Source organism: Monodelphis domestica, chromosome 4 (assembly GCF_027887165.1).
Source record: "Monodelphis domestica isolate mMonDom1 chromosome 4, mMonDom1.pri, whole genome shotgun sequence".
In the NCBI taxonomy this organism is placed as follows: Eukaryota; Metazoa; Chordata; class Mammalia; order Didelphimorphia; family Didelphidae; genus Monodelphis; species Monodelphis domestica.
In genome coordinates this window covers 404066957-404092258 of record NC_077230.1, presented here as the reverse complement: position 1 = coordinate 404092258, position 25302 = coordinate 404066957, and the positions used below count along the sequence as shown (strand labels likewise).

At 40.9% G+C, this 25302-nt stretch overlaps 1 protein-coding gene across 19 annotated transcripts in view; it reads left to right on the top strand.

Annotated features, from left to right (window-relative positions):
* Positions 1-25302, top strand: part of CAMTA1 (calmodulin binding transcription activator 1) — a 1356239-nt gene that overhangs the window by 586849 nt on the left and 744088 nt on the right. For all 19 annotated transcript variants that reach the window (XM_056795879.1, XM_056795869.1, XM_056795868.1 and 16 more), the window contains one exon: positions 5210-5345. In XM_056795879.1, the coding sequence (XP_056651857.1) occupies positions 5210-5345 (136 nt within the window). The remainder of the gene's footprint in view (positions 1-5209; positions 5346-25302) is intronic.

Here is a 25302-nt window from a genome sequence, read left to right as displayed (position 1 = left end):
TCTAATAAAATCAGAGTGTTGGATTAAATATTATTAGGTTGCACATTATTGCCATTTGAGCCACTTAGAATGACGATTACCTTTATTGCAGCTGTTTAAACTTCACTCCCAAGTTCCCCCTGGGGTTGTGTCCTGCCAGAGTATTAGGTGACTGGGTCATTCTTGGAATGGTATTGAGTAGGGTACCAAAGAGCAATTATTTTCTAATCATAGATATTAGTTTATAATTCCAGCAGTACTTCAGTATTTCACTTTATATCTATGCTAACATCATGGCACTCAATGATATCAAGAGGATTGTCTGAAGGGCAGTTCCTTCAGTGATTTGCTCTATTTTGGTGGCTTCTTCCTGAAACCTTTGCATAGGTGCCATTGTTCTTCTGTGATGCCATACAATGGACAGCCATCAAACATGATCATCTCCAAAGATCTAAAGTTGAGAATCTTGTTAAAGATGATTGAGAGATGCATGATGGGTATGATGAGCCAGCAATACCAATGAAGAATTCTCTAGTGACCAATGAGGAATTCTCACACATAGGATAAAGGAGGAAATGTATGACCGGGGGGGGGGGGGAGGGGGAAGTGGTCCAAGCCTATAGTAAGAGCAATGGATGGATAAGCATTGTTCCATTGTTTTCTGTGTGATATGAGAATCTGAGAATATTGGAGGGACTGCCTATGGCACACTTCTGGGAGGACAAAGATGAGTCCTAAAGTGTGGGCTGGCATCTCTGGAAGGAGGACCTCCTCTGATGAGATTACAGATATTCATTATAGTACTGGAGGTGTAAGCAATTAATCATTAGAGCATTTATTGGTCACCTATTATGTGTCAGGCTCTGTGTTAAGAATTGAAACATGAAAAGGCAAATGCTAAACAGTTCCTGCCCTCAAGGAGTTCCTGTTCCAGAGGAGGAGCCAATAAGACACCATCTTTCTCTATTTCTTTCTAGCTCTCTCTATAAATATAGATGTATAAATATATACATTTATACTTATAGAATATGCTTGGGTATAGATAGACAGATGATAGTAGGAATTTAGATAGGAAATGCCACATTCTTATCTACAGGAAACCTTTGATGATCCTTCCAACTATGAGAGTCCTCTCTCCTTAACTCTTTGGTATCTATTTTATATTTACTTCTATTTATTCTGCATTATACATATGTGGGGGCAGTTAGGTGGCATCATAGTGCATGGAGTACTTACTGGGCATGAAGTCAGGAAAACTCATCTACCTGAGTTCAAATCTGGCCTCAGGCTCTTACTTGCTAGGTGACCCTGGGGAAGTCACTTAACCCTGTTAACCTCAGTTTCTTCATTTGTCAAATGAGCTAGAGAAGGAAATGGCAAACCACTCCAGATATTTGCCAAGAAAACCCAAAATGGGGGTCATGGAGAATGAAGCCAAACTGAAATGACTGAACAACAACAAAAATATACATATATCGATTTTGAGAGTAGGGATTGTTTCATTCTTTATGTTTGAATCCTCACTGCCTAGAACTATACCTGGCACATAGTAGGTACTTAATCTATATTTGCTGATGGATTGATTGATGGAGTTTGGGGAAAGAGAAACATAAATCTTGTCTTAATTTATAAGAACCTGGATACCAATAATGTGACCCTTCTTTCCAGTTTATCATTTCTTCAGAGTGGTGACATAATTGGTACTTGATCTACTCTGAGATATCAGCATTATATGGAAATACCTATATACAGTATAAGGACAATCTATTTTGGACAGATTTCTTTATTTTCTTTATATCTGAATGGGATGGACCATAGGCATTGGACTTGCCAATGAGCTGAGTTGAGAGGGTCTTTTCCCTTCATAAACATCAGTTTCTGTTCTATAATGTGAAAAAGGAGCTGTGGCAAACTATGAGGGGGGGAAAGGTAGGCTCTCCATCCATCCCATCTCCCAGCTTGCAAGCCTCCAAGGCCCCAGAGAACAAGCATGGTTTTAAAAATATTCAGCCTCCTTGAAACCAGAGATGAGTGATGTCAGATAACAGAGTTGTGACAGGTGTTCACGGATGGGTCCCGATTGTTTTTGTCTGTACTCAACTTAGGGGAGGGAGTGCACAAAAGGAGGTGCCATCCTGCAGTGACACAAGCCAATTGCAGGTTGATCAGAGAACAATGAAGTGTTGGGAGTCACTGTAGAGAGACTGTCATTCCCAATGGAATCACTGTTTAGTCTTCCTAGCACTGCTGGTTGACACCATTGAGGAGGGAGGGAGCTGTGATTAGCTGCCATCACACTGGCATATTTTTTCCTTTCTGAAAATGGAAGATGAAGATATTAATAAAAGGAAGCTCTTATTTCCTTATTTCTGGAATGGTCTGTAGTTAAGAAATGAAGGTTAAAAAAAAGAAAAGATAAAGAGATTGAGTTTCCCTGCCCTCCATTTCTTCTGAGGGATAGACTCCTCCCTCCCCCATTTCCAAGGTTGCTTAGAAACCAGAGGCAATGTGGTGTAATGGAAAGAGCATTGGATTTGGGGTTAGAGGACTAGAGTTCAAATCCTGACCCTATCACTTATTATCCATGTGACCTTAATTTCTTTGGATCCCAGACAACTTCTGGTCCATATAGTCTGTCAATCCAAGCTAGAATTTGATTCCATTCTTCTGCCAGTGGTCACTCTCCACAATGTAGAAATTTCCCTTGCCACCAATCAGTTTCGCTTGATGGACTCGGGGCCTTTCCAACTCACAAGGTCACCTTTAAGCTGGTACATATCCATCTTGAGAATGATATTTTGTCACCTACTCAGGAAAGGAAACACAAATTGAAAAAAGACATCCAGGGACCCAGAATCAGGCTCACCTAGACAAGTCAAGGGCTGTAGCTGTCTGACCATTGAGTGGCTAGAGTCGGAGAGAGGGTGAGCTATTCTTCCTTCTTCCCCTATGATGTCTTCTAGAGGGTTGAAGAAAGAAAAAGCTGGAATGTTTCTTTTCTTTTTTAAATAGATGAAACCCACCACCCACTCACTGCTTCGTTCAGAAAGCCAGAGAAGAACCAAAGGGCCATCGAAGGTTTGCTACTTCATGCCAAAATGCAGAAATCACCCACACGTGGTTGACTAGAAGTCTCAAGGTTAATTATGCACATTCCTTATTCCAGACCTTAAGTACTACTGTATTCACTCTTGTGTGCCATGTTTCAGACAGGCAGTCAATCAATCAGTCAGCAATCATTTATTAAGCATTTACGATATGCCAGGCATTAGGCTGGCATCAGGGATCTAAAAACAAACAGTTATATACTGCTCTGGTTGAGCCACATCTGAGTTAGGTTCTGAGGGGGACCATTTAGGAAGGATATTCCCAGATTGGGGGGTTTCTAGAGGAGGGTAGTCAGGTTGATGATGGGACTCAAGGTCATGCTACATGAGTATCCATGGAAACAACTGAGGGTTTTTAATAGGCTGAGGCAAAAAGGAATGGGGGAAGGAAGCATGATAGCTGTCTTCAGATGCTGTAAGACTTATTCTATTTGGCTCCAAGGGGGCAGAGCCAGGGGCAATGGATTCATGTGGAGAGGCTTCAGAAAAACATTGACAAACATGCAAGTGCCATTGGAGCTGTCCCAAAGCAAAATGAACCATCTCTGGAAGTGTAATCTTCAAGCAAAGGCCAGACAGGGACCACTCATCAGTGATGATGGAGAAGAGATTCTTCATTATAATCATAATCATATCTTGTATTTTTAGTAGTGGTCTAAAGTTTTCAAAGTGATTATAACATTTGATTCTCACAACAGACCTAGGAGAGAAGTGTTATCTTCATCCCCATTTTATGGATGAGGAAACGTCAGGACAAGAGTGGTTAAGTCACACAGATAATGAAGGTCAGAGGCAGGATTTGAATTCAGGTCTTTCCGACCCCAAGTCTAGGACTCCATCTACTGTACCACCTAGATGTTGATGGTCATTTAGGTGGTCACCTGAGGTCCCATCCAGATCTGAGTTTATGCCATCCAATAATCTGGTTACCTACAGGCAGAGTGAGATCATTGAAGGTAGAGAGAAATCAGTGACCTACATCCCCCTCTCGTTCCTTTCTGACCCTCTCTCCCTTCCCTATTTCTTTTCTGTTACTTAACTCCTTTTGGCTATTCTATCTCAGGCCTCGGTTCAACCTGCTAAAACCTGACTCTGAAAATTGTTGCTCTTGCCTCCTGTCCCTCATCTGGCCCCATGTTTTATTTCCCTCCATTCTCGCTGTTCTGGAGCCAAATTACTGTGACTAATGTCGAACTGTAAATTTTTGTAACCATCTACAGTAGTGCTGTCTGTGGGTGATGCATGGTCTCTTTTTAGTAAATTCAAGGGTTTTTTTTGTGTGTGTGTGAGTGTATGTGTTTGCGTGTGCGCGTGTTTAAAAAATGCAAAAAAAGAAAAATAAAGGAAAAGCAAAAGAAAACCCTAGAACCAAAAATCTAGTTGCTTTTGCCCAGGGCCACGAGGCAAATGATTTTCTTGAAATATGGGGTTGTAGGGGCCAGATGCTAATGATGGTCCTGGAAAGCCATATTTACCCTCAAATATACCAGGCTTCTGACAGCTGAAGCCTAAATGGGAAAGAATCAGGCACTTTAACTGGCTGGGAAGAAGGGCGGGAGATGCTATTTCTTATCTAGTGGTAATCTAAATGCACGCAATGAATCAGGGGGTGTTTGTGCCAGGCGACTACCTTTCCTGTTGGCCTTCCCTTAACACCGTCATCTAGCTTCAGTGTTCAGCTTATTTATTTCCTAATACGGGTTGATGGATTAAAAGATGTGAAGAAAATCCTTCTCCGGGAGATAAGATATTACCAGCTGCCAAAAATACCCCTGGCCTCTTTCTCTTTCTTTCTCTGTTTTGCTTACTTTTCAGCCCATAGCTCAGACCCAGGCTCATATATCTTGATTAGAAGGTGGGTATTACTAAGAGGATGTTTCTTAAGCCCATCATTGACACATTTAATTCATTAGGTACCAAATCCACAAGCAAATTTTTTTTTGCCAGCTATAAAACATGGTTAATCCAGGGAGCCACAATAAAAGGTGAAAAATTATGTCCCAGCAAATGTAGAATATTGCTTTTCTTTAGAGACTTTTACTGGGCTACAATATCTTTCTTCGTAAATTTTCTCCCATCCCTTGCCAGCATCTCTCACTAACTTAACTGTTTGTTGTTTTCAGACCACAGAATGGCTCCATGATCCTTTACAACAGGAAGAAGGTGAAATATAGGAAAGACGGATATTGCTGGAAAAAGAGGAAAGATGGGAAAACCACCAGAGAGGACCACATGAAACTGAAGGTCCAGGGGGTGGAGGTAAGGACCCCAGGAGCTTCCTTTATTCTGAAATTGGAATTCCCTGGTCTGAAATGGACAAAGGGATTTCTTTGGAGGAATTGCACATCAATCATCTCTGGTGAAAGAATTCTGGGTTTGCTGTGTTCTTGGATTTTGTTTCTTTTTTTTCCCCCTCCCATGAATGGTCCATTAATGTTTTTGATGAAACTTGATTTTATTGAAACCATTCCTGTTCCCAGGGAAGTGCTGATGGATGTCTGGTTGAGGATTTGCAAGGTTATAGCAGACTTATTTATTGTATTTATCACACAGTAGCCTCTGGGTGCATTTACAATTTTAGAGCGCTATTGAAGAGGTGATGTGCTAACAACCTGCAATCTTTAGGAGAACCAACATTGGGCAGCTAGGTGTCCCTGGGTAGACTTGCTTTGCTAACTTTATAAGCAAACATCTCGTCTTTAATCAGATTGGGTAGAGTCTTGAGAGCATGTAAGGTCTCTAGAGATAACTTAGGCAGTGTAGTATTGTGTCTTCATGGCTGATTTTGGAATTAGATAGGTCTGAGTTCAAGTTTGGCCTCTGACACACATGGATTGTGGAACTTTGGTGAGTAATTTAACATGTCAAGGTGAAATCTCTAATTTAAATAATTAAACTTGTCAGTATCAGAGAGCTGTCTTAGACAACTTTCTAAGACCATATTTGTAGACAGGGAGTAAAGGCAAATTCTGTATAGGGAGCTCCCTACATCTATGAAATCATTGGTTGGGGTCTCTTCCTTTCCCTGCCAAACACAACATGGATTAGTGGCTGGTGGGGAGTCATAGACCTGATGCTTGAAGCTATTTTTCAACAGCTTCTTTTTCTGACCCTTGTGAATTCCTACAGTGAGAAGGTGATTTGGTCCCAATATTCTAGCATTTGCTCCAGACTTCAGAAAGGGTATTCCCTTTTCTATTCTTCCCAGTTGGATGGCAGAGGACAGATCGTGTGTCAAAGCAGGGCTTGCCAACAGACATGCCCTTTGGATTCCTGGTGCTACTATTTAGAGATTGCCCCCCTAGGACAATCCATTGACCTTGGTGAATAGTGGCCTCGCCACCCAGAACACAGAATTCAGAGAGCATTCTGAGGCCAGAGATCTGTTAGAAACATGGGCTAATCCTTTGCTATGCATTCATTAAAAGCATATATTCAGGGTCTGTGGATAGACGACCACTGGTTATTTAATGAGCATTTCTTAATTATCTGTGCAAAGGCAACAATGAAGCTTGCCCTCAAGTGACTTACAATCCATAGCCTTGACTGTTTTTTCACTCCTTTAAGAGACATGGGGAGAGGCTGGAATCCTTGTCCTCCCTGGGCATGCCTGGGTGGCAGGATTGATAGTCTTGGCCTCTAAGCCCACTTGAGTCCAACGGATTGTCCTCATCTGCTGCGGCTTTCCCACGATGCACTCTGTCACGATGGCTTCTTTAACATTCATCTTGAGGCTTTATGGTTGTTAAAAATAGCATCCAATGACTCTTATTAGATCACCCCCTAGAGAGGAGGAACTTTTGTTTTATGAGCTTTTTTTTATACCTAATAACAATCTTTATGATGATGAACAAAGAAAAGGAGAAATTCCTGCTTCCCTTCTTTCTCCTCCGCTCTGCATTCGCACAGCATGATTTAATTGACTGCATGGGACATTAAAATGTAGATTACTGCATGACACAGTGATTCGGAGCCCACCTCCAGAACGGTGGCCAATGATTGTGCCGCAAGCTTAGGAGGCTTCTGAATACTGAGAGAAGTGAGGGCATTGACCGCCATTGTTACAGTAAGCTTGGAGTGGAACAAGGGTCTGCTGTTTCAGAGGGTCCACTTTCCTCGGGGACCCCGAGTTGATCCTGCCAGGGGTGTTTGGGGACACAGTTAAATAGTGGAATAATATGTCCAGATGTGCCGGCTGGGGAGATATCACCAGGGCACAGTTAGGTGATGGAGAAAGACTCTGATATGGCTTGGGCAATGAGGAAGAAGGTGGCTGGTCCCATGGGGTTGGAGTTTCGCCTGCTTCAGATTAGTATCAGCCTTTGGAATTCACAATAAAGCAAACCAGCAGGCAGCCCTTGGCTTGCTAGGTCCAGAGGTACTGGACATATTTCACCTTTAGTAATATGTAAATCAGGTTTGGGGAGGGGAGATTGTAAGGAATAACACAGTGGAATTTTTCTTCTGCAGTATTTCCAAGCCTGGGAAGGGGGGAAAAAGCCCCAGAATTCATTTTCTTCCCCTGTGTTATAAATTAGAATTGTCACTGAATGGAATCCGAGTGATTTATGGTTATTTTTAGGCAGTATTTATGTTTGGGGTTATTTGTAGCTCCCACACTCACAGACTAATGTGTAGACACACAGAGCACCAGCAGTCTGGTGCCTGCAGAACATGTGGGAGGAGAAATGTGTGAGATCCGGAATGATTCCCATGGATATCCATGTTGTACATGGCTGCATGCTGGGGATGATCTGGACAGGAAGCCAGCTTCCCCGAGAAGGCCAAAGTGTAGGGGCTAGAGACGAAGGTGCTTGGGGGATTGCATTTCCTTTGACTTAGAGTGGGAAGAGGGAAGACAGCCAAATCATAAAGGATATGACGGTGGAATCCTTGATTTTAGAGCTGGAATGGACTTTGGAGGAGGAAAGTGGGGCTCAGAGACAGTTCAGTGACTTGCTCAAGGTCACGCATTAAAGAATAGCAGAGTCTGGATGCAAACCAATTTCTCAGATTTTAAATCATATATTCTTTCTATTGTAGCAACAGAAGTAGAGTGGGCAGAAATCATGGGGTATGACCCTTGTGCTCAGTTCTGAAGCTCCACTCCCAATCTGGCAACTTGGTCTCTCCTTAGGAGAGGATTGTGATGCCCCCCCATCCCATGTTAATGACAGTATGACAGTCCTGGGAGTCCAGACCCGTGTTCTAGTTCCATTTCTGTCACAATTAGAGTTGTCTGGAAATGTGATGGGCTTTGAAAGGAGATAGAACATCACCCATCCCTGGAAATCTACAGATGGCATCTTGGTCATTGGTAGACTATCATAAGGAAATGCTTGACTTACTCTCCCAATCCCTAGACAAATTAGCAGATTGAGTGGCCAGAGCACAGCTGGCTATATCTCCTCTTTAGGGTTCTAGGGCTTAAGCCTAAAGGTTATGGGATTTTCTCTAGTTCTATTCTGTTGAACCTTCATTTGGTGTACTCTCCCCAATATCAATCGTCATTTACCTCAGTAAACCTCAGTCTCATTGTTAAAAAAAAAAAACCTCAGTCTCATTGATACTCTTGGTATACTCCATTCTCACTTAGCTTTTGCCAAGTGAAACAATCTCTTCCCTCAAGGAGCTTATAGCTCTATAGAACACTGAGGTCTGCAAAGTGATTTCCATAGATCATTTCACTGGATTCTCACAAGAACCCTGGGGGGAAAGTATGGCTACTTCCTCTATCCTGCAACAATTCCCAGTGTCCTTTCCTCATTTTACAGGTGGGAGAGCTGAGGCTCAGTTCCGTTGAGATAGGTGAGGCGATTTGACCCATCACTCTCTTCCTTAGAACACCATCTCTCTCAACACCTCCATGATTTCTTTCCCACTCTGAGGCTAAGAAATTGTTGCTTCTCTGAACTCCACTTTCCTCTTTTGTAAAACAATTAGGTTTGGCTCAAGGATATCTAAGGTCTCTTTTAGATCTTACTATTGAAGTCATACAACCCCAGGATTTAGAAAGAGATGCGAGAGACGGCATATGCCAACCTCCTCTTTCTATAGAGGAGGAAAGCACAATCATAGAATTTTCATTTGGCAAGGATCCCAAAGGCTACCCAGTCCAGCCTATCCCTTCCCTTGCAGCAGGTTGCAATCTTGGCATCCTCCTCAAATCCTCATGGGCACCTGATCTATTGCAAGTCCTGTTGTTCTTTATCTTCTCAACATCCCCAGCATACATTGTCTTTTCTCAGCTCAGAGTCATCACTGTGATGTAGTCCCTCATCCCATTATACCTGTAGCATTACAATAGACTTCTGATTAGTCTCTCTGCTCCATTCCATCCTCCACTCAGCTGCCAGTGATTTTCCTAAAGTCACTAGTCAATAAACTCCAGTGGCTTCTGGATCAAATACAGAATCCTGTCATTTAAAGTCCTTCATAATCTGCCCCCTTCTGCCCATTTTGGTTATCTTAAACATTTCTTTTTTTAAAAATATGTTTTATTTGATCATTTCCAAGATCTTAAACATTTCTACCCTCTAAGTATGCTACAATCCAGCTGCATTGATTTACGTGCTGCCCCCCTCACATAACCCTCCATCTCCCAACTTGATCCCTTTTTACTGGCTGTCCATCATACCCAGAATGCTCTCCCTCCTGTCTTCCATGGCAAACACCTTCTCCAAGGAGCTTTTCCTGTGTCTTCCTCTTCTCCCCAATTCTCTGAGATTATTTATCATTTATACTGTGTAGATTTTGAGTGAACATGATTATTTGCACATTGTCTCACCTATTCGTAGAATGTAAGCTCCTCGAAGGCAGGGACTGCTTTTTATCTTTCTTGGCATCCTCAGCTCTTGGCATAGTGCCTAGCACACAGTAAATGCTTAATAAATTCTTGTTGATTGGTTGACTGATTGAGATCTCCAAAAGAGCTCACCTGGCACAAGATGGCAAATCAATGGCTCTCCAGTATCTAGTGAAAAGTGTGCAAAGAAGGGGAATTCCCCACCTCTCAAGGAAACCCATTCCACTTTGTGACAGTTCTAATTGTGAGAAGTGAGATCACATATATAAAGTAGTTTGCAAACCTTGGTACTGGATCAATATTAGCTATTCTTAGGAAGGTTTTCTTTCTAGAAAACCTACATTTGATTCTTTGTAACTTCAACTCATCACTCCTGGTTCTGCATTCTTGGGCCAAACAGCCCTAATGTGAGCCTTTTTCCACAAGGAAGTCCTTTAGATATTTGAAGATGGCTCTCATGTTCCCTGTAAGTCTCTTCCAGGTCCTTCACACTATTCCAATAGAAGGTTATACAGTGAGGTGACGCAGTGTACAGTGTGCCTGCTGGGAGTCAGGATGATTCATCTTTGTGAGTTCAAATCTGACCTCAGATACTTACTGATGTGAGACCCTGGGTAAGTCACTTAACCTTGGTGCCTCATTTTCCTTATCTGTAAAATGAGCTGAAGAAAGAAAGCAAATCACTCCAGTGTCTTTGCAAAGAAAACCCTAAATGGGACCATGAAGAGTCAGACCCAATGGAACAACAATAGGGAAAGTGGCCTCATGTTGCTTCCTTAAGTAGTTGCCCTCCCTTGGATGTGCTTCTACTGATTAATGTCTTTAAACTATGGTAACAAGAATGGGCCATATTTTTTCCAGATATGGTCTGATTAGGGCAGAGTGGAGCAGAGGTCTACTTATGCATTGAAGATATGCCTCTCTTAATAGCACCCACAACAACATTAGCTTTTTTTTGGCTGTCACATCATATCACACTGCTAATCCTCAGATCTTTTTCAATCAAATTGCTATGGAACCATGTCTCCCCCACCCCGTATCTGTGAAGCTGGTCTTCCTGAACTCAAATGGAAGACTAAATTTATACTCATTCGATTTTATCCTGAGACTTCTCTCTCCAAAGTTACTAATTATTCCTTAAATGCCAAATTGAGTGACCTTTTCTTAGCCCTCACCCTTCTTGACTTTGCTGCAGCCTTTGACACTGTTGATTCTTTTCTCCTCCTGGATAATCTCTCTTCTAGGTTTTTGAGACACTATTTTCTTCTGTTCTCCTTTCCGTCTGATCAATCCTTTTTTGTTCATTGTCTTGGATCTTCAACCAGGTCATGTCTGCTAACAGTGGGTATCACCCAAGGCTCTTTGGTAGACTCTCATATGTTTTGCTTTATAATATTGTCAGCTGCCATAGATTCAACCATCATCTCTACAAAACTGATTCTTGGATCTGTTTAACTTCTGACCTCCAATCTTGCATCTTCAATTACCAATCAGACATCTCAAGCTGGATACAGGGTAGACATCTAAGTCCACATGTCCCCAGACTGAGTTTATGATCTTTTCTCTTCCCCAAACCCTCTCCCTCTGCTAAACTTCTCAATTACTGCCAAGGCAACACCATCCTCTCAGTCTCCCAGGATTCTAACCTAGGTGGCATCCTCAACTCTTTACCCCCTCTTCCTCCATATCCAATTTGTTTCCAAGTCCTATAATTTCTACCATTATCATTTCAACTTGATCTTCTTAAAGTTCAGGCCTGACTCTGTTACTCTCCTATTCAGTAAACTTCAGTGGCTCCCTATCACCCCAGGATCAGACACAGAATCTTCTGTTTGACTTTTAAAATCTTTCTCAACCTCACTTCTACATTTCTAGTCTTCTTACTCCTGGTACTCCTCTAGGTATTCTAAGATCCAGGAGCATTGCCCTACCTTCTGTTCTTTGGCCAATAAACACTATCTACTTCATCTCTAGACTCCAGGAAATTTCACTGACTTCCCTTCACCTTATCACCCCATGTCTGGAACTCTTTTCATCTTTATCTAGTCTTCTTACAAGTCCCACTTAACATTCCACCTTTTTTGCAAGATGCCTTTCCCAGTCCTCCTTAATATTAATGCCTTCCCTCTGAGATTATCTCCAATTTATTCAGAATATCATGATTGTGAAATCCTTGAGAGCAGGAATTAAAAAAAATTCATCTTTGATTCCAGCACTTAGCATAGAACCTGGTGCATAGTAGGTGCCTAAATTGCTTATTAATGAGGAGAAAGTAGCTGTTTCTCATTAAATGAACTGTAGATTTGTATTTATTAAACAACTTAAGGTAAATCACTGGGGGGATAGAAAATTTAGTGAAGATAGTCCTTGCAATTCAGAGGGACTTATGAGAAAGAACGCTATCCACCTCCAGAGAAAGAACTGTGGGAGCAGAAATGCAGAAGAAAAAAAGCTGCTTGATCACATGGTTTGATGAGTATATGATTGGGGATGTAGACTCTAAACAATCACCCTGGTGCAAATATCAATAATAGGGAAATGGGACTTGATCAATGACACATGTAAAACCCAGTGGAATTGGGCATTGCTATGGCAGGGGAGGGGAGGGAAAAAAAAACATGAATCTTATAAGCATGGAAGAATATTCTAAGTTAATTAAATACAATTTTTTAAAAAGACAGTCCTTACCTTCATGGAGCCTAAAGTCTAATTAAAGTCAGACAACAGATACTCACAAAAAGATAATTAACAATACAAAATGATGAATGGGAGATGGTAAGTAAGAAATAGTGTTCTAAAAATTGAGAGAAAAATTAGTTTAGGCTCCTGTGTTCCAGTAAAACTTCTTCGAGTGGGTCTGCATCTTAAAGGAAGAAGCAGAAATGGCACCTGAACCCAAATCTTTTGATTCCAAATCCAGGACTCTTCTCCCTGTTATGCTGCCTCTTTGTTAAAAAAAAAAAGAATCAAAGCCAGAGGGATGGATTTCCAGAGCAGAAAGCATTCAGTCCCTCCTGTAAGAAACCCCACCTCAATGGAATGCCATCCACATAATATATGAACTCTACTCAGAATGGTGGAAGCTTCTTCTCCCACAGTGATCCATTCATTTGGCATGCATACTCTGATAGTGGGTAAACATCTGTTTGAGTCTTCTATCCAAAAACCAAGCTGGAAATGGAAATGGGAAAATACCAGTGGGCTGTATGTGAACACGAGGACTTCTGGATGTATTTCACCGTACGCATCCTCCATGTAAACTATGCTCCCTGCCACAGATGGTGAAAACATATTAAAAAAAAACCAGACCCAAAGTCCCCTCCCCCAACCCAATTCAATCAGAGATGAAGACAGAGAGGCAAGAATGTTGGCCAGGCGATTACCTCTGCCATGGGCTCTGCCTTTCTCAGCTGATAAAGGCATTGGGTTATATGGCTTTCCATTGAACTTTCTAAGTGCTTTTTCTTAGGTTCGGGGCAGATCCTGGACTACTCAGGGAAGTACTTTCTTCTGAGTGAATTATAGACATCTGAGCACCCAGAGCATCTCCAAAAAGCATTGATAAAAAAAATAGTGCAGGAGGTGATATCAGGGGCAGGTCTCCTTTTCTTCTGAAGCCGGTAGAATGTCAGGTTCATTTAGCCTTTCTTTATGCTGAAGAGAACAGAGCTCCGGAGAATCTATAGTGACCTGTAGCTCTTTGGACCACGAGATCCAGAGGTGAGGAATAAAACTGGCAGATTGGTTGTAGAGGGGATAGTTTCTGTGTCAAAGTTTTTAAAGATGAAACCTCAGCATGACTCAGGAATTTTCCTACCACCTGGGTCTATTCAGCTCAGCCAGGCTGATGACTGGCACTTATGGGGGAAGTTTTGGAAGTTTTCCTGAGAACAGGCGGCAGACTATAAAACATCGCTACTTCCCCTGGTATCGCTGGGGCCATATGGTCTAATGAGCTGGGTGAAGTCGGAGAGAGTTGTTGTTTCTCCCTGAGCTCAGCTCGGAAGGACCTCCTTTTAACTTCACACAGGAATCATCTGTTGCAGTGGTGGCTGGGGGAGCCCAGAGGGCTGTTGTGTATCTGGTGTTCTTACTTCTTCTCTGAAAGTGATGGAGCTCCATCTTGCCTTCCCACCATGCCCGCTGTGCCACCAGAGCCTGGTTGCTGGCGCTAGATCTTCATGCCCTGTGGAGAAAGCCCCAAACTCAGAACAGAACCATTATTCCTCCTGGAAGATGGGCAGCGTTAGAGTCTGTTTCAAAGTAGCCAGTTTGACTTGAGCTTACATGGAGATGTGACCTTGAGCTGAATTAAGAGAAACTCAGTTTTTAGGAATAAGAAGATGGAGGTTCCTTTGTACTCTGTTGGACTCACACATTATGGTGCTCAGTTCTAAAATAGTGTAAGCTCTTTGAGGGAAGGGTCTACTTAATTCTTTTCACTTATAGTCCTAACTTCTTTAAGGCACATAGTAGGTGCTTAATAAATGCCTGTTAATGGGTAGATATATCTTATTTGAAAATATTTCTTCATTATGAAGTACTTCCTAAGCATGAATGAACATCGTTTTTATATATGTACATATATACACTATTAATAAAGAAACAGTTATTTAATTAATTTATATATATAAAATATATATGTATCTCTCTCTCTCTATATATATATATGTATAACCACAAAATGTTGGTTCTGTATGAATAAAAAATGTATGTGGGGCAGGTAGGTGGCACAGTGTTTTGAGAGCAAGGTCTAGAGATGGAAGGTCCTGGGTTCAAATGTGACCTCAACCACTTGCTAGCCCTTTGCTTAACCTTTACTACTCTTCTACCTTGGAACCAATTCACAGTATTGATTCTCCCTGGAAAGGCAAGAGTTGGTCCCCAACTCAAAGCTGCTAAGGGTTTAAAAATGTATTACATGCAGATTTTTTTAAACAACATATTTAATATAGTAGACCCCAAGCTTTCTGTGGATGATATATTTTATGAAAAACATTCATTATCTGGATAGTGCCTAGAGGAAGGCAACTCAAGTTGCCTTGAGTTCAGGTCATATGAATATCAGTTGAGGGAATTAAGCATGTTTAGTTTGGAGAAGACTCAGGGAGATCATTCAATTAATGGCTGGAGTCCAAAAGAGAGATTGGAGTTCAATCCAATTCAGGAAGCATTTATTAGGTAACTATTGTGTACCAGACAGACACCATGTTTGAAGTTTGAGTTCTGGGGACAAAAATGAAAGCAGGACTTCCCTTCATGATATTTTATATATATATATATATATATATATATATATTTTTGTTGTTGTTGGTGGTGGTGGTGGTGGTGGTGATACATGCAGAGAGATAAGTAAATGATGGAAATTACAAAGACGCCAATTTAGACTTTTTGTCAAGGAAAAACATTCTAATAATTAGGATTGCCAAAAAGGTGGAATGGACTCCCATTGGAAGCAAGCAGTTAACCAATTAATAATCAGTGACTGAGTGCCTACTATGTGCTAGGCACTAAGGGTACAAAGCCAGAAATGAAACAGTATGCTCAAGGATCTGTGCCCAAGGAAGAAAGGGAGCTGTGCTTCCATTCTACAGTATTTAGGCGGTGATGCCTTCTTGTTAGTGATACTATGGGAGGGATCCTTATTCAGATGTGGTCCGGTATCAATGGCCACTGAGGTCCCTTTTAGTTCTGTGACCATAGCAAACATTCTGAGTCATTGCTTGTTCCTGTATCTAGATAACATTTTTGCCTTTTGAGTATAGCTCCAAGTTTTTCCCAGGGATATTTTCCTACTTGTTTAGAGGCAAAGGCAATGGATTTTCAACTGCCCGAGTTCTATTATTATTGGCAAGCTTTCTCACATTGACCAAAACATTCAGATGGATTCATCTCCTATTTTTCAGCTAATATATAGACTTACACATTTCCTGCTACCTCTTCAACTTGTTTCTGTCATGGGAAGAAAGCGGTCCCTGAGCCTAGGCTATTCCACTTTAAAATAGTCTGGTTCCCATTAGGGAGAATAATGAATTCTGTGAAGTGGTTGCATGTATTTGAATTTTTGTACTCTTCAAAGTTACAATGATGTAAAATATAGTCATTGGTTCCAATGCAATGGAAATATGCAATACAAATTCAAATAATGCACCCACTTCGGTGGATTCATCATTTGCACTAATGGGGATCTAGCAGTACTTCAAGAATCTCTGATGTCTCCAGCAGAGATAATTCTTCCACCAACACAGATTGAAGCACCCGTCTAACTTGGTAAACAATCACTGAGAGTTGTTCTGGCCAAAAAATATATCACCCTCCAGCCAATCTGGGGATGAATCTCTCTAAACTTAGTTTGGCTGGTCCTTGGACCACAGACGTGCAATCTGTCACTGGGGCTATATTTGAAGGTTTTCCAGCTTGCTGCCAGGACTTGAGCTTCACCAGCATGTCCTTTGAGCATAATAAAATTGACAATAATAATAGCTACCATTTTAGTTAGCATTTTGAGGTTAACAAAGGACCTTGTATTCCTTCTTTTCCTGTGTCTAGCACATTGGTTTCCACATAGTAGGAAGCTAATAAAGGTTGGCTATTGAACTGAATAACTGTATAATATGGGTGTTATTATTATTATTATTCTCTTTTCAAGATGAATAAATTGAGATTCAGAGGGACTAAGTGATTTGGCCCATAGCAAAGTTATTAAGCATTAAGATTGAGTTTGGAACCCAGCTCTTCTAGAATTCTAAAACAGGACTCATCATTATATACCACTGCCATTGCCAAGGAGTTAGGGTCACCTCTATGTCTTGGTGAAGCATTGGAGGGAGATGATTGAGCAAACATAAATCTCAGTCATTACTGGATATTCAGCTAGGTAGAGGAAGTTCACTGCCATCTTAATGACCTCTACATAAGATCTAGAGAGTATGAATAGCTTTAAAAACTTAGGATTCACTGCCTTCATTTTTGGTGTCCACCATTATGGTGGCTACATTGCTGAAGGTGGATGTTTTGGGACTTTGCTTAATTAGAAGTCATGTTCTTTATTTGGACACTTAAGCAAAAGATTTTTAACCCTCTTTTAAAAGTAGGAATGATATTGTAGTTACCACATTAGGAATTAACAGGGCATGAAATGGCTGTCTGCCTTGTGGCACAGCCAGATCATTTCAACTGTGTTCGCCCCCAGAAGATAAATAGGTATCATACTCGTAGCTGATGGAAAAATACTTACAAAGTATCTGGCCAAGAATATTTATAGTGCCCAAGTCAAGTTTTGAAAATAGCAATTAATAGACAAGGAGAAAATAAGCTGGCAAATGGAATTCTGGAGCAGCCAAGTTCAGGAAGGGGGTGGGTGAGAGAATTCCCGTGTTGTCCTTATTCTTGGAAACAATGCTAGGTATAAATTTGGATCAATCATGTTGATACTTTAAAATATTATATGGCAACATTTCTTCATTTTGTGAATATATTTTGGGTCCTAAGATTGAAGGTTTAGAGCTGACAGGACCTCCAAGTGCCATCTTCTCCAAATGGTTCATTTTATAGTCAAGTCAACACACATTTATTAATCACATTCTCTGTGCCAGGCTCTGGGGTAAAAGCAGTGGGAATACTGAAAAAGGCAAAGTCACATCAAAACAAAGCAAAACAAAACAAAGCAACCTTCCCTCAAGGATCTCACAGTCTAATGGAAAAGGAAACTGAGGAACAAGGAAGTTCTGTGATTTATCCAAGGTAGTAAGGATTAGAGGTTTGACTGGAACTTGTACCTATCTCTAAAACCAGTACCTTTCCAATTAATTGGTTGCCTACCTATTTTGTCTTTAGGGGTTTGGAGACAAATTTTAAATTTAATTTGTGAGCTCCTCAAAGGCATCAACTGTCTTCTGGATTTCTTTTAACATCTGGTACATAGTAGATGCTCATTAAATGTTTATTCACCAATGAACTTAAGATATTAGGGAAGCTTTAACATTGAGAACAACCCAAATTGTTGATGCTTCTTTGAAGGTAGAGAAATCTTGAAACAAAATCTGGATGGACACTTGTTGGGTATATTATAGGTCATACTCATGTTCAGGTCCAGAAGCTCAATGGCTTCTGAGATCCTTTCAAACTTGGAGATTTGGATTTTCTTTTACTCCTTGTCATCCTACAGTACAAGTTTGCAACCTCACGTGGTAGTGGCTTAGTTTCACATCACTGACCTGAGTGCCTCCTTCCTGAATCTTTAATTATCCAAGTTCTGCAGAGTTCTCTTTGTAAACTAACAAGTTAAAAGTTAATTTCCTGTTACCTCAATTTTTTTTTAGTGGAATCAATGCAGGATCTCAGATCTATAGTCCCTTCCTTAATTTCTAATTAGTTAGCATCCCTGGTGACATGTCCCTGCTCAATTCATATAATTAAAATTTTAACTAATAAGTAACAGTAAGCATGATGTTGAAATAGCAATAACACATTTCTCTGCCAACATTGCACTGAGTTGATGAACGGTTGGATCAATTAATGGAATTCCTTCTTTTTCCTAATTTATCTGTTCCTCCTTGATTGGGTGATGAGGTCAAGCACCTAAATTTCTAGAAGGCTTATAGACAAGATGAAGGGTGCTAGAGAGTCTCCAGTGGCCTTGGGATAAGTAGGATCATAATTTTAGAGCTGGATGGAGCTTTAGAGATTACCATGTCCAAACCCCTCAATGTACAGATGAAGAAACTGAGACTCACAGGGATTAAATGACTTGCCCAGGGTCTCACAGTCAGTGTCTGAGGCAGAATTTTAGGTTTTCTTGACTCTAGGTCCAGTGCCCTATCCCCCACAGCAAGTTGACCCTCATTGGACATAATAGATGGGATAGTGCTTTGGAGAACATCTAGGACCCCACCAATAAATGTCTTCTTGCGTTTGAGTCCAGTACCCTATCTACTACATCATGTTGATGAGCTCTAAAGGAAATCAACAAGTGCCTAAGCAAGAATTTCAGAAGCAATTAGGAATGGGATCTTTAGTAGTGGTACTAGTAAACCTTTGGCTGGCAGCTGCTCCCTCCTATTACAGAACCTTGGGGCCAGGAGGGTCTTTAGAGGTTATTCAGTACAAACCATAACTCAGATGAAACCACTCCTTTAATATGCTCAACAAGGCTCACTCAGCATCTTCTGCAAGTCATCTGGTTGAATGACCACTCATTACCTCCTAAGGCAAACCTTCTGCATTGAGATGGCTCTAATTGTTGGGAAGTTTTCTCTTCTTTTCAAGCTAAATCTGCCTCACTGCACCTTCTTACTTCCACCCTCAAGGGTCAAGAAGGACCAGTGGAAGCCTTCTTCCACCTGACTGCCTGTGAATGCTTGAAGAAAGCTATCATATGCTCCCACTAAGCCATCTTTTCTTCAGGCTAAATATCTCCAGTTGCTTTAATTGATTCATGAATGGCATAATCTCCAGGACCCTTGCCTTCCCAGTCATTTTTCTCTGTATATATGCTAGCTTGTCAGTGCCTACACAAGATCAACTGGGGCCATAGAGAAAAGGAAATTGGGAATATCATACTGGTTTATACCACTTTATTGCTGGTCCAGAGTTCTGCTTTTAATAGGGTCACTAAGGAAGGGACAGTTTGTAGGGAGTAGTTCTGAGCTTATCTCTAAATCCTCCAGTTACAAAAGGTGAGTTTTGGATCCCTCTCAAAGGAGTGAGATCAAAACCAACTTAGGCAGCTGGTGGTCCAGTGGATAGAGCACTAGACATGGAATCAGGAAGACCTGAGTTCAAATGTAGCCTCAGACACATATGGGCTATGTGAATGGTCGCATAACCTCTGACTGCCTAAGTTTCCTCATCTCTAAAAAAACCAAAATGGACTAATAATAGTGCCCATCTTCTAGGTCTGTTGTGAGGATCCGATGAGATAATATATAAGGTAATGATAATTTAAGAAAGTGATATAATAAGAACTTTGTAGCCCTTAAAATGCTGTATAATTCTGGCTATTATTATGTAGGGGAAGAGACCTCATGGGATAGTGGTCAAGGAGGGAAGAACTCTCCCAAAGGTAGGACAGCCTCTAAGCCATAGCTTTTTCTGAGTGAATCTGATGAATAGAGGATCTACTCAGGCATTTGCAAGAGAAACATGTTTTTTCCTGGTATCTATGGCAGATTACAATATGGAAAATATTTTGTGATTTCCCATTTTAAACTTGATTTGAGCCTTATTAAGATAGAAACTCCCTGGTGGAGTTAGAACCGCAGTATCAATTTGGTATGCAGAACTTGTATTTAATTATTATCATAACAGTCCCTTAACATTATTGCAGATTAGCCCGCAAGGATACGTATGGAAATTTCAGCATATTCAATTACTACGTAAACTCTCAAACACCACTGTCAAAATTCACGGAGGGCCTCTCTCCATTTGGACCTGGGTAGGTAACAGACGCGCCGAGTTAGATGTTACCCAGTCCACCTCACCTCGATGTAAGGGGCAGAATTTATGATCCTAGCTCAAAACTGGGGATGGATTTTTATTCATTCTTCCCCCTCCATCCTCCCCCTGGTTATCTTTACTCTGTAAATGACCCGCTAGGCTTGCTTGCAAAAGGCAAAGAGTCTCACTGACCTTCACTTGACTGAATCATCAAATATTGATCGGCTTCACATCTTTCAATTCCCTAATATTGTTGGAAAGACATCCTCCCATCATCAGTGGTGGTGGGCTATAATTGCCAGGTATAGCTACTCACGGAGGGGAGGGCTCTTGGGTTCAGGTGGTACTACTTGTCCAGACCCATTCCTGGACAGCCATATTCAGTTCCTTTTAATTTTCATGGGTTATCGTCACCATCAGGGGTCAGGTAGGTAGTTAGCAAACCAGTTAAGGTTCCCAGCCCAGATGCTTCCTTAATGCATTCCAGAGCAGAAAATACACCTGAAGGTAAGCAAGAACAACAACAACAAATTGCAGTTATTAAAGGGATTTGATTCGATTAGATAAACATTTATTGTCAATCATTTTTTTTCTACTTGTGTCATACTCTTCATTTGGAGATTTCTTGGTAAAGAGATTAGAGTGGTTTGCCATTTCCTTCTCCAGCTCATTTTATAGATGAGGAAACTGAGTCAAACAGAAGTTAACTGACTTGGCCATCATCACACAGCTAGCAAGTATCCAATGGCTAGATTTGAACTAGGTCTTCCTGACATCAGGCTGGTGGCTCTCTCCACTGCAGCACCTACTTGCCCTTAGTAGTGAGCAATGTGCTAGGTCTGAGGATATAAAGGCAGAAGTGGAAAGAATCCTTTCCCTCCAAGTTTGTATTTTATTGGGAGAGGCATCACATTTATAGACAGCTAGTTGACACAACGGGTAGAGTGCCATGCCTGGAATCAGGAAGGCCTGAGTTCAAATTTGGGCTCAGATACTTCCTAGCTGGGTGATTCTAGGCAAGTCACCTAACCCTGTTTGCCTCAGTTTCCTTATTTGTAAAATGAGCTGGAGAAAGAAATGGGCAAACCACTTCAGTCTCGTTGCTAAAGAAAATGCCAAATGGGTTTAAAAAGATTCTACAAGACAGAAAAAAACATCCAAATAACATCAATGTCACACTTAAATGTAAATATATAAGGAGCCCTTGCAGCTGAGGAAGGGGGAATTAGGGAGAGCTTTACATAGAAAGTGATTTAGCTGCTGAGCTTTGACAGAGTCCAGGGATTCTAAGAGGAAGAAGTGAGGAGGGAGAACATTCCAGGCACAGAGGATAGCCTGGGAAAAAGCATAGAGAGAGGAGATGGGGTGTCCTGTGAATGCACAGCGTTGTCTGTGTAGAGTACATGACTGTTATTTGATGATGCTGGAAAGGTAGATTGGAGGCAGGCTGTAAATGAATTTAAATTCCATGCAGAAGTTTGTATTTGATCCCAGAAGTAACAGGGAATCATTGGAGTTTATTGGGCAGAGGTCCGGCAGGATCAGATCTTTGCGTCAGTACTCTCAGTATCTTTGGAGAGTAGACTGATACCCTTGCGTAAGGAGTAATGCCTGAGCTGTGCTGGGAAGGAAACTTGGAAAGTGGGGAGAGAATTTCAAGCAAGGGCTAAAGCATGGAGGTAGTAAATTATTTGCTTTATACATAGAACAGTCATCAGAACAGTTTGACTGGAATGAAAAGTGAATGAAAGGGTATGATATGATGCAAGATGGAAAAGAAAGGTAGGACGCAGATTATGGGTGGCTGGGAAGCAATTTTGTCTTGTTTTCTAGAGTCAATGAAGATTAATAAGTGGGAGGGTGGTATTCAGATGTATGTTTTAGGACTGTCAATTTTCCATCTGGGTTGGGAATGGAATGGAGAGTGAAGAGCCTGGAAAAAAAGAGGCCAGTTAGGAGACTGTTGCTATGATGCAGGCAAGTGATAAAGTGATGAAGTGATAAAGGCTCTAAATAGGGTAGATGATTATAGGAATGAAGACAAAGGGATGGAAGTGAGCAATGTTGCAGGGGAAGGTAATTATAAAACTTGGCAGCTGGGGACAGATAGATAGGTGGCTAAGTGGTTTGAGACCAAAGGGAAGTCTAGAGTTCAGGAGGTCCTGGGTTCAAATTTGACCTTAGAAACTTTCTAGCTGGGTGAGTGTGGAAAAGGTACTTAACTCCCATTGCCTAGCCCTTACCACTCTTCTGCCTTGGATCTGTAGTATTAATTCTAAAATGGAAAGTAAGGGTTAAAAAAACAACAACAACTTGGCAGCTAATTAGATATGGGAGTTAAGGAAAAGAAAAGAATCAAAGAGGACTCCAAGATTGTGAATATGGATGACTAGAAGGACATTAACAAAAATGAGGGAGTTGGGAATAGGTCTGGGTTTGGAGGGTAAATATAACAGGGGCCATTTTGGATATGTTAAGTTGTATCTTCCTTTGAGACTTTCAGTTGGTGATGTCCAGTAAAGAGTAATGGAGACCTGAAATTGAGGAGAGAGATTAGAGCCGGATATATATCAGTTTTAGAATCATCTGCATAGAAATGATAATGGAACCCATGAGAACCAATTTGATTAGCAAAGGAGAGAATATAGAAAAACAAGGGAAAAGAAGATTCCCCCTTATTTTCCTTGGCAGTGGATGAAGCAGCTGGTTGGGTAACTATCTCAGAATATAAGCTCAGGCAATTATATAATTCCCTCAGTCTGCTCTTCCCTTTACAAAATAGTCCACATTCCTGAAATATCCCCAGGGACTTCTGCTTTCCATACCTCTAATAGCAGCCATTCCCTTGTGGCAAGAGATGTTTTCTGAACCATTGAGAGATGGGTTGGAGGGAATTAAAAGATTGTTAGAGGAATTAAAACCCAATTAGTACTTGAATCAGTTTGGAAATTAAAAGCAAAAGAATTAAGTTATCTATTAAATCAAATCAGTAAACCGATAAATATTCATCAAGTGCCTACTATGTGCCTTGGTTTGGGCTAGCTGCTAGGAGGGAGCTGTCTTCAAAAACCCTAAAATCTAGGTTTCCCACTGAAATGAGCTGCGTTGTTCTGATCTTCTGTCCTTGGCTGTAAAAGCCTATCACTGGGCTCATAGGAATCAAGATTTAGAACTAGAAGAGAAACCCTAGGGGTCATCTAATTCAACTCCTTCATTTTTTTTACACACAGGTAGTTAGGGGCAAAGATGGAATTTGCAATCAGGTCTTTCTGTCTCTAAGACCAACATTCTATTCATAATGACACTTCACTGACTTTTAACCTGGGCAACTGATGAGTTTTCCTAAGCATCTCTAGTGCTCCACAAAGTAGCGTCTGCTGACCACTGCAAAATAGGTTGAAAGTTGGTCTCTCATAATATACTAGTAATTAACAATTTTTGAACTCTATCAAAAGGCATGGAATCTCTGCCTTTAAATCAGTTTTGTAAGATAAATTCAAGTTTGTAGTGTGTGTGTTTGTGAGAGAGAGAAAGAGAGAGAGAGAGAGAGAGAGAGAGAGAGAGAGAGAGAGAGAGAGAGAGAGGGAGAGAGAGAGAGAGAGAGAGAAATGGATGAGGGAGAAAGTTGTCTGTGGTGTAGCCACTGTGGGGAGAAAGATTGGGAGAAGGAGGAAGAAATCTTCTTTAAACTTATTGGTCTTGATGATTGGGTACCTAGCTGTTTCTGTATGGCCAAAGCACTGTAAGTGCTTTCAGCATCCTCCAAACTTTGACACCCTGGGAAAGAGCCTCAGTTGCCCTGCCCTAATTGTAACTTTGGCTCATAGCATTCTCTGTAACTTGACAGAGCTAAAAATATTTATTTAAAGCCTGATTCACACATTTCATCATAATTTTCCATTCATTACAGTGAGTTGGTTGATTATTTTTTCTTCCTAGGGATAAATAGGGGTGTATAGCATTTTTTTTTACCTGGGCCAAAGTGATTCTCAGGCTGAAAAGGAGCTGGAAGATCCCTGTGGTCCTCTAAGTTCAAAAGCAAGCACAAGAGAAACTGATCTCTTTTAAGAGAATATGTCAAGGTGTTTGGTAGAAAATAGGATGTGAGAGCCTGAGACAAGCCCTTTTGTAATTTTATGTGTTTAAAATAACTAAATGAGAGTCAGCTTCTCTAAGACCAATTGGGTTAAAATATCCAGAATCTTTTTAAAGAGGGAAAGTTTGGTCTGTCAGCATCTTTGAATGTAAAGTAATTTGACAACCATCTGGACATGTTTACTAATAATAATAATAAAAAAGCTTTATTGATGCTTTTGTTTTTACATCATAATCGTTTCTCAGTGTAACACCATCACTACTACTTCTTCCTCCCCCGTAAGAACGTTCATTTTTAACAATGATAGGCAAACAAATCTGACCAGCAAAACAATCTTGCCTGATAGTGTATGCAACATTCTGCACCCACAGTCTACCGCTTCTCTACTAAGAAGAGGAAAATCAAACGTGTTTAATTTAATCAAGTTCTCCTAGAATAGTCACCATGGAGAGAGGGGATGCAGGTGCATTTTTTTCACATTAGACTATTTACTTGACAGTATGAGAAAACCTATGCCTGTTACTTTAATCTTCACCGCCATAATTTACACCCAGCTTAATGATGGATGCAAGAGGTAGACATTTATTACAAAAGTGTAAAAAATGCCTACTCTTCGTGAATTGATTATTTAGAATTTATTTTATTAAATATTTGAGGTGGCATGTGATATACTAAACTTATGTTCATCATGGAACCTTGGTGATTCATGGGTCTATGGCAGCAGTGAGGAAATCAAAGAAGGGGGTTGCTGTTTCGGGAGGAGAATATGGATTATTATTAAACCTGGAATGGGTCTCCTGAGAGCCCCTTCTGAAGGGAACACACGTATCAATTACTCCTTTTCTATATGGGGATTCTAATGTATTCACTTATGGAAA